Source organism: Mesitornis unicolor, unplaced genomic scaffold (genome assembly GCF_000695765.1).
Source record: "Mesitornis unicolor isolate BGI_N332 unplaced genomic scaffold, ASM69576v1 scaffold50443, whole genome shotgun sequence".
Lineage (NCBI taxonomy): Eukaryota > Metazoa > Chordata > Aves > Mesitornithiformes > Mesitornithidae > Mesitornis > Mesitornis unicolor.
Window position 1 is genome coordinate 1 of NW_010176340.1, and position 8,649 is coordinate 8,649.

General features: G+C 38.7%; 1 protein-coding gene across 1 annotated transcript; it reads left to right on the plus strand.

The window, feature by feature from the left end:
- Positions 1-912: 912 nt before the first annotated feature.
- Positions 913-8,236, plus strand: METTL4 (methyltransferase like 4; the record flags this gene model as incomplete). The annotated part of the gene is made up of 7 exons (XM_010181704.1): positions 913-1,341; positions 2,125-2,187; positions 3,987-4,353; positions 5,137-5,206; positions 7,046-7,220; positions 7,432-7,538; positions 8,148-8,236. Coding segments are annotated over exons 1-7 (1,300 nt in total), but the record flags the coding sequence as incomplete, so codon positions are not given.
- Positions 8,237-8,649: the final 413 nt, after the last annotated feature.

An 8,649-nucleotide genomic window follows, 5' to 3' on the forward strand; every position in this document is an offset into this window, starting at 1 on the left:
CAACACCCCCGTCGCTAATGGAGCCGCCGCCTTCCTCCCAATTTAAAATCCGCCCACGGACTACGTCACGCACTGCGCCACGCCACAGCAGAGCGCTGAAGAAGCAGGATAAAGAGCGAAGAGTCGCGGGTTGGTGTTGTCACTTCCGCTTGCTTGGGTAGTGTACTCACTAACCGCCCGCTTTCCCCGGAAGCTCTTAGAGAAAAGGCTGTGTCCGTACAACAAGATGGCGGCTCCTATGTCCGGGCCGAGTAGGGGCGGGGTGTGTGTGTGAGGCGCTATGAGGAGCCCCAGGGTTTTTCTTCACTGGCAGTGAGGAACAGGGACCAACGGTAGTCCCTCCCTGTCCAGCGGGCTTCAAACCGTCGTGCTGAGCCTTCAGCAGCTCCTTCTCTCTAGCTCTGCGGGGTGAGAAGGGGGCTGCGCTGTCGGCGGTGGGATATGGTGGAGGGAAGGTCTCTGAAGAAACACCCGAGTTCTTAGGCTCTGCGTGGGCACGGCCCTGCGCTTGTGTTACTGCTCCCAGGTGCTGCCGTGCAAAGTCCTGGTTTATGTACTTGCTTTGTCATAATGCTATTTTCTAACCTGTTAAAAGAGTCAAATCTGTGCTGTATAGAAATCTGTACAAATGTACCATATATAAATCTGTACTGTATAAAACTACAGAAATTTATTTAAAGCTTGCTTACTATAAAAAAGTTAATTAGAAATGAAACAAGTTGGGACGGGAAAACCAATAGGTTATGTGGAAATATGTGTCGGAAGATATGTGCTACTTTATTAAGCAGTGATAATTCTGAAAAGTGAACTCTTAAAAAAATTCTCACAGGAGGAGTTTGCTCCAGGAAGCGCGTCTGATAACCGGCTGAGGTTTCAAGGAGTTGGTTTTTCTGCCTGCAAGGGGGAGCCGTGATGTCCGTGGTACGTCGGCATGCAGCAGGATGGCTCCTGGATCATCTCTCTTTCATCAACCGGTGCGGCTATGAGATCTGTGACACCTCTGCACCCCCTGGCGGTGTCACTCTCAATACTTCTGTCACTTCTGCTGGGGATAGTCATGCTGCTTCTGCCTTTGCTGCTACCTTCTCATCGAGAGACAGTCCTATTCCTGGTCCTGGAGACGTGATCGAAACAGAAAGTAAAATAGCAAAAAAGAGATATGTGTTTCGGAAGGAGTTCTTTGACGTTTCTAAGCCCTATATAGCCACAGCTTCTGAGGAGCAGCTGTGGCAGGGAAGCCCCGAGTCGGGGGTGCCCGAAGGAAAGGCCAACAGTGACAGAGAGGAACACCAAGAAGGAACCAAGAGTGGCACTGAAGATTCTGTTGCCAGTGCTAGGAAGGTATGTTCTCTGTAATACAGTAAACTACAGTAATCTCCTGGTAAATAATATACCACTAACGTTGTCTTGCACTTTTCAGTTTCCTGAAGTTATGTAGGAGAGCAGGAACTTTTCCACAGTAGATTTCAAGATGCATGGAAAATGTGACCCCTTTTGAGGATATTCTTGTGTCACTTATGTCAGAAATGTGGGCAGTGGGCTGCTCATGAAACCTTTTTATGTTGGTTGTGGTCAGACACTTGAGCTGAAACTGGTAGCTGTCAAGATTGTGCAGATTAGTAAGGAAGGAAAGACAGCATTGAATTTACTTTTAATAGATAAATTGTTCAGTTCTGTTCCTTATGGATCAAAAAAAAAAAAAGAAAGCTCCAGAGGTCTAAACCAACATATGTACTTGTGAAGACCTACTTAATTTTCTCCTATTATTGGTAAAGCAGACTTGGCAGCTGAACAGATACCTGTAGTATGGGCCCAAAGAAAGCATGAGCATGAACTGTGGCATGCACTAGGTACCTTCAGATCCCAGTCCCATGAGTAGCTCCGATAATACAGCTTTAGGCCTATGTACCTTGAGAATGCCTACAGCAGCCTAGGTGTTTTGAGGTTATATTTTTGTTTATTGGACTTACAGTTGTGATAGAGAAAGAGAAAAGAGATGTAAAGTTTCTTCTGCTTTTGAAAGAGTTAATTTGTAATTAAGGTATGTTTGATTATTTATTTTATTCCTTTCATCACGGAGTAATATGGATTTTTTTTTTTTCCCACTGTTTGCTTATTCTGCAGAAACGAAAAAGGAAATGTGTATTCAACCAAGGTGAACTGGATGCTTTAGAATACCATTCAAAGGTAAATCTGAACAAAAGTATATTTTGCAAGTATGTTATACTTGTCTTTGGACTGTGTACGGAGTGTACGACATGGTTGCAAACAAGTTCTGTTCATGTAGCTTGTTCTGCTAATGGGAAGGTCATCTCTCCATCCTTAAATGAGTAAGAGATACACAGAGAATAACTTCTGAGTAGAAATATCCAAACCAAACTAGACATCAAACTGTAGCTGAGACACTTCTAAGAGCTGGAAACTGCATTCACAAAATATCTTTTACTGTTATGGATAACTGAGCATAATATAATGATGAGCTGAATAATAGCAGAACAAGAAGTGACTGATTTGAAACAAACAGTATAGCCTGTTCTGAAAATCAACTTATCTTTAGTAATCAGGATGCTGTACTGGTACTCAAAGCTTCTCTGAGCAGCAGTGCTCCAAGATGTCTCTTTTCTGCCAATGACAAAGGATTATTCCCTCTTCACATTTTACATTGTGATATAAAAGCATCATAAATGAATAGGAATTCAAGTCTCCAGGCTCATGTCAGTGTTATACTGGTGAAGTTACATCTGAATTACGCTGAAGCATGTTAGTAAATCCTAGAAATGTAACCTGTGGATAATGTTTGATGTATTCTTACTGCTTTCATAAACAGCAATGTGAACCTGAACTAGGACCTATGCTTGCTTTCTTTCCACTGACAAAGATGTTAGTTATATTTGGTTTTTTGTTTAATTCTGTTCCTCTTGGACTATATTTAAATGACTACCTCTCCTTCTTTTGCATGGCAACAGTTTTGTAGTAAACATCTACAGTTTGCTATGATGGAGTGTAGAGGTCCTGTAATTATTGTTGTGAATAAGCTGTGCGTGTGCAGAATTGCCTTAAAGAAAAGATTTTTTCAAGTTCAAGATCAAACGTAACGTTATGCGTATGAAAACCTTTAAGCTGAAATAAAGTCATTCAATCATAAGAATAAGAGAAGAAATGAAGCGAAGAAGTTTGTCTTGGAGGCCTGTGTAACTTCAAATGATTTTTGGTGAATATGCAAAAAAAGACACAGTTTTGAAAAATCTGTGATTCCAGTTAGTCTCTAATACCATTCACAGATTAGAATGCTTTTTTTTTAACAGTATTTGCAGTGTTAGAGGTTGGCTAGTCAGTTCAGGTTATTTTGGCACTTATTCATATCTTTAGAATTGTTTTCCAAACCCCAAATTTGTGTCTGCCAGTGAAAGTAGGCATTAAATCAATTTGTGAATTTCGGTCAGAGTCAGCATAGGGAATGGTACAAAATATCTGTGTTGCTTAGAAAAGTTGCAAAACCGAATTCTAATGATTTAATTTGATTTACTTATTTTACTTCCGTATTACTTTAAAAATGCATACATTATTGTTTTTTGAAGTGAATTAGAATATGGATAAGTACTGATTTTTAGATCCCAGTATACATCCCAATTAAAAATATGTTTATGGGCACAGGAACTTGAAATTAGATTAGAATTTGAACTCGTACATCAGATTATTGCTTTGAAATTTATTTGTTTGGAACAGTAATATTTATTTCTATTGTCTGTGAAATATGGTCTCCTACTCTTTCTTTCTCCAGGCTTCTGATTATTGCCACTTTACCAAAACCACTCGACAAAAGTTATCATGGCCTGATTAGCATGTCCTTGTAGTGTTTGTGTCAATAATCTCAGTATTTGGCAAGGATTCTTTTCCCACTATGCAGATTGAAAATGTTATGATTTCCATCATGTAGGTACTTGAAAGTTCCTTTCTTTTTCCCCTGTTTCTTTATGACTCTGCAGGTCAGGAAGCTCATTTGGGAAGGCACTTTGCCCTTAGTCCAAGAAGGACTCAAAAGTGGTTTTCTTCACCGCACTACTTCTCAACTCAGTTGCAGGAAGAACATTGTTCCTGGACACATTGGCTGTGGGTTGGCTGAATTATGTGAAATGGCCAAGCAGTTTCCAGATGTAAATGCAGGCAACCATCGAACTGTACATCTGCTAGATGATGAAACCGCCGTTCCAGAGCAGGACCTGCTTTCCTGTGTTACAGAAAACAACTCAAATTGTGCAAAGATGATTGTGTTAATGGGGCAGAAGTACTTGGTGCCACCAAAAAGCAGTTTCCTTTTATCTGATATTTCATGTTTACAGCCCCTGACTTTAAGTATCTTTAAGCATTAGAATTTACCACTTCTCTCCTGCCTGAGAAGGGCGGTTGATGTCAAGATGATGAAGGACTCAATGAACAGATTTTAATATACAGCACCACTCTGATAATAAGTGCTGCTCCAAGCTTTCAAAGTGATATTTCTAACTGTACAAATAGGTGAGGATTTTCAAAGGAATCTTGAATGATTAGGGGCTTATGTCATGGGGGTTTATCTATGCCTGGGAGGCTCCTTTAAAAATATCAGCCACAGCATTTTACATGAAGCAGAAAATAAGGCATTTTGTGAGCATGTTCTAAGCCACTGTCAGTACAGAAGTCATGTAAATATATTAAATTGGGAATGGCTATGCTGCTGGGTCCCTATTCCACAGGATGAGGCTTTAACACAGATATGTCCATATTGCTGCTTCTGTTAGGAAGCTTAGAGAAATTTTAGTCTTTGAGATTTGTACTCTGCTATCAGTTTTTTTCTGAAAGTCCTCAAGATGTTAAATTTCTTGGAGGAATCTGCCACAGATCACGTAAATGTCCTTTTCTTAGATAATCAGCCTAAACATATCTTAAGTATATGATTATATGAATTAAAACAAGCATGTTAAAAGCCTTTTAATTTCTTAATTTGGAAACAACAGAAGAAAGTTGTGGTTTTGCTGCATAGTTGGCTCTTTAAATGTTGTCTGTATGTGAGTAGCTAAGCCTTTATCAGTTTTAACTAGTAGATTTATTTTAAAGCTAATTTACTCCCCTGTTTTTTTCTTCGGTAACTTCACTTCCCAGACAAAAAGAAATATGATGTAATTGTGATTGATCCACCATGGGAGAACAAGTCCGTTAAAAGGAGTAACAGGTAAAATTTATTGTAAAATCGAACAAACTTTGCAATATTTGCTTACAAAGGGTAATTAACATTTTAATTTACTGATGCCATCCAAGACCAATATAACTGAGACTGTAGCTTAAACTAGCAAAAATTTTGGCACATGCCTACCTCCAAGTCTATGAAATGTCTTGGAGATTTCACTGAAGTGGCTTGGATATTCTGCATACAAAGTGTTTGCAAGAGTAGATCTTAAATTACCTAACTGATGAGAGAATGTTAGTCCTTGAGACTTATAAGGAAAGTCTGGAGTCAACTTTTTTGTAGATAATAATAATGCAGATAATAATTTGAAATTAATAGGGTTACTTCAGTGGACACAAAGCTAGATAAATATGTAAGTATTTCCGGGACTGAGGCTGTATTCAGAGGTTTTAGGCTTGTTTGTTTTTTAATTTGAGCTGTAGTTTGAGCCTCAGTCTGATAGGTAGAGAGAGAAAGTGATAATGCAGCAGTAAAATTCTGAAGTGCAATAGGAACTTTGTGAGTACTGAAGTTTATGAAGTCATTAACTTAAAATTTTATGGGCTTCCCTCTCCACTGAGGAATATCAGGCTTATGCCAGTGGAGCTCTCTTGATTATCGTAGAATTGTATCCCTGTGAAAGAAGGGCAGGCAGGAAATGCGGCTTTACAGCTTTCTAGAATAATGTCTACTTTAGCTTTTGAAGCTTGTTATGAAGACCTTATTTGAAGATACAGGGACTGTTTAGTGGGTTTTACTTAGAAAATCTTGCAGAAACCTCTAGGAAACCAGAGTTAAACTAATTCAAGTGTATTTCTTAACTGTATAAGTTATTCAAAGTAAAACTGAAGTCACAAGCATGATTTAGCCAGGAAGACCCTTTCTCCCTTACAAAATAATTGCACAAGTTGAAAGAGCTATCACTGCTGTTAGTTACTGTGCTGACGGCTAATCTTTGTTAAGCTTTTCACATCTGGGTTGTAAATCTTATTTTCTCTACGCAATCTCATTCAGGAGGCATTTTTTATTTTGTCTTTGTTACCTGCTCCTCACTGTTCTCACTGTTGCACTGTATAGGGATTCCAGGTACCCAGATGGTGGCTGTCAGTTCCAGTTGGCAGTGTGCCAGTGTTTTTGATGCTGCAATGTGTAGGTTCCACAAGTTGCATAGTGTAGCATCATGAGAAAAATGATAGAACAGAACAGAGTCTGGAAAGCATACTGGATTCACTGATGTAGCGTATGATTAGCTAAAAAATGTGCAGAGCTGTTCTGAATAACCTTGGAGAACTTTTGCCATGAGTGTAATTTAAAAATAATTAATAACTTCTGCAAATAATTGGAGAAATGGTTACTCTTTTATGACCTTTTAACTTGCCAGTCAAATTAGTGTTGCCCTTGCACTTGTAAATGACTCACTGGTCAGTTGCATTCAGGAAAGAGATTGCATATTATGAAAAGCAAATAATGTTACATTGACTAAAGAGCAATAAATAGCTTTGTTCTGGTGTAAAGATGAGAGTATTGAATTACATATGATAGTTCTTAAATTAAGCGGGGGCTTTTAAGTTTCTTCAGAATCACGACTCAATATTTTATTTGGGGGAGTAGTAGAAATATGTAGTTACATGTTCTGCTCAGTTGAACTTAAGTACATGTAATGATGATTTGATATCAGAATCCCATCAGATTTGGCCACTGGGTGTCAGTCTTGATCCATTTTTACAACTTGTGTTGTCAGGTGATAATTCTTGAAATGACTGTGTAATTTACCCATTCGTGTTGCGTTTGCAGTTTTTATATTTGGTATATGCTAACTTGCTTTCTCACTGTATTGACATATAGGTACAGCTACTTGTCTTCATGGCAAATCAAGCAGATTCCTGTACCAGCATTGGCTGCTGCAAATTGTCTTGTAGTCACCTGGGTGACTAATAGACAGAAGCACTTACGTTTTGTTAAGGATGACCTTTATCCTCACTGGTCTGTGAAAACACTCGCTGAGTGGCACTGGGTAAAAGTAAGTTCTCAGTTTGTTTTGTTGCTTTCTTGGGGACTGAGAGGGCTTGCACGATGACACTTGATATTCTTATCATTTGTCTATTCATTTACCAGGTGCTTTTGCATTTTAAAGGTATGGTATCATCATCACCTTTCTTTTGTGAAAGAAAGTGTCACAAAAGTACACAGTGGAAGATTTTTATAATTAATTTTTAACTCCTTTATGTCAGATCACTACAGCTGGAGAATTTGTATTGCCTTTGGATTCTTTACACAAAAAGCCTTATGAAGTTCTTATATTGGGGAGAGTTCAAGGAGTTGAAAAGGAAGCTGTAAGGTATGCTAGACTATTTATGATAAACGTTTCTTTTTTGAGGGTGGTAGGATTCACTTTGTTTATCACTTGTTTGTTATACAATATAATATTCCAGATTCTTCTCTTGATATCATTTTTGACAGATTTTTGGACCTAAAAATAGCCTTACTAGCTTTGGAATGAGGGAGTGCTTTAGTGAGATTGAAGGATGGAAAACTTTGTTGCTTATATCTGTCTGTGTTGGGAAACTGGCTTAGAGAAAAGCCTCGTGCACAGGGCTTCCTTTGCTGACAGATTCTCTTGGACCATGAGTCCTTGGCACAGGCTGACACCGTTTTGGGGATGCTGATGTTTTTCTAGACCTGAAAATCAGCAGGACTGTTTGTTCTCAATGGCTTTATATGGATATTGTTAACCATTTTTCATCTGAAGTCTCAGTGATTTCATAAACTGTCCTTTTATATATTATGACTGAGCAACATTTAACTTCCCTTAAACTTATCTGAAGTTTGGGTCCTAATGATCATCCTGTGTGTTCCCTTTCATCGGAAGTAGCTCTGTGAGAGCTGAAGGATCACATTTGGTAGTATCATTTTCACGCTTCTCTTCTTGTTCTGATTTATATGACAGGAAATCTGAAGATGTACTTCCAGTTGCAGAACATAAGTTAATTGTCAGCATACCCTGCAGTCTGCATTCACATAAACCCCCTCTTACTGGTACGTTTTTGTTGACGTGTAAAGTTTCTGTGGGTCATTGGGCTTGGATGTCTAAAATTATGTACCTGGAGTGACATATCCTTATATATGAAATGTCTTAATTTTCCTCATGCCAAACAGTTCTGTTCAACAGGACTTGTGGTTCCTCAACATTTCTGAAAGTGTTGTCAGGCACCTAAGTCTTGGTCTCTAAATATGGGTATGAAAAGTAGAACTTCATGCATTACTATGTAAATACTTTGGGTAGACGTGTAAAAAAAAAAAGATTGCAATTTTAAAATTTGTTTTTGAAATGCTGAAGGAACAGTTTATAGATACTGTATGCATGAAGTTATGCCAAGTGACCTAAAGTGCCTTTTGGGCATGGGAACTTTGTGAATATATGTCGTGGTTTAAGGCTGGGCCAGCCACTA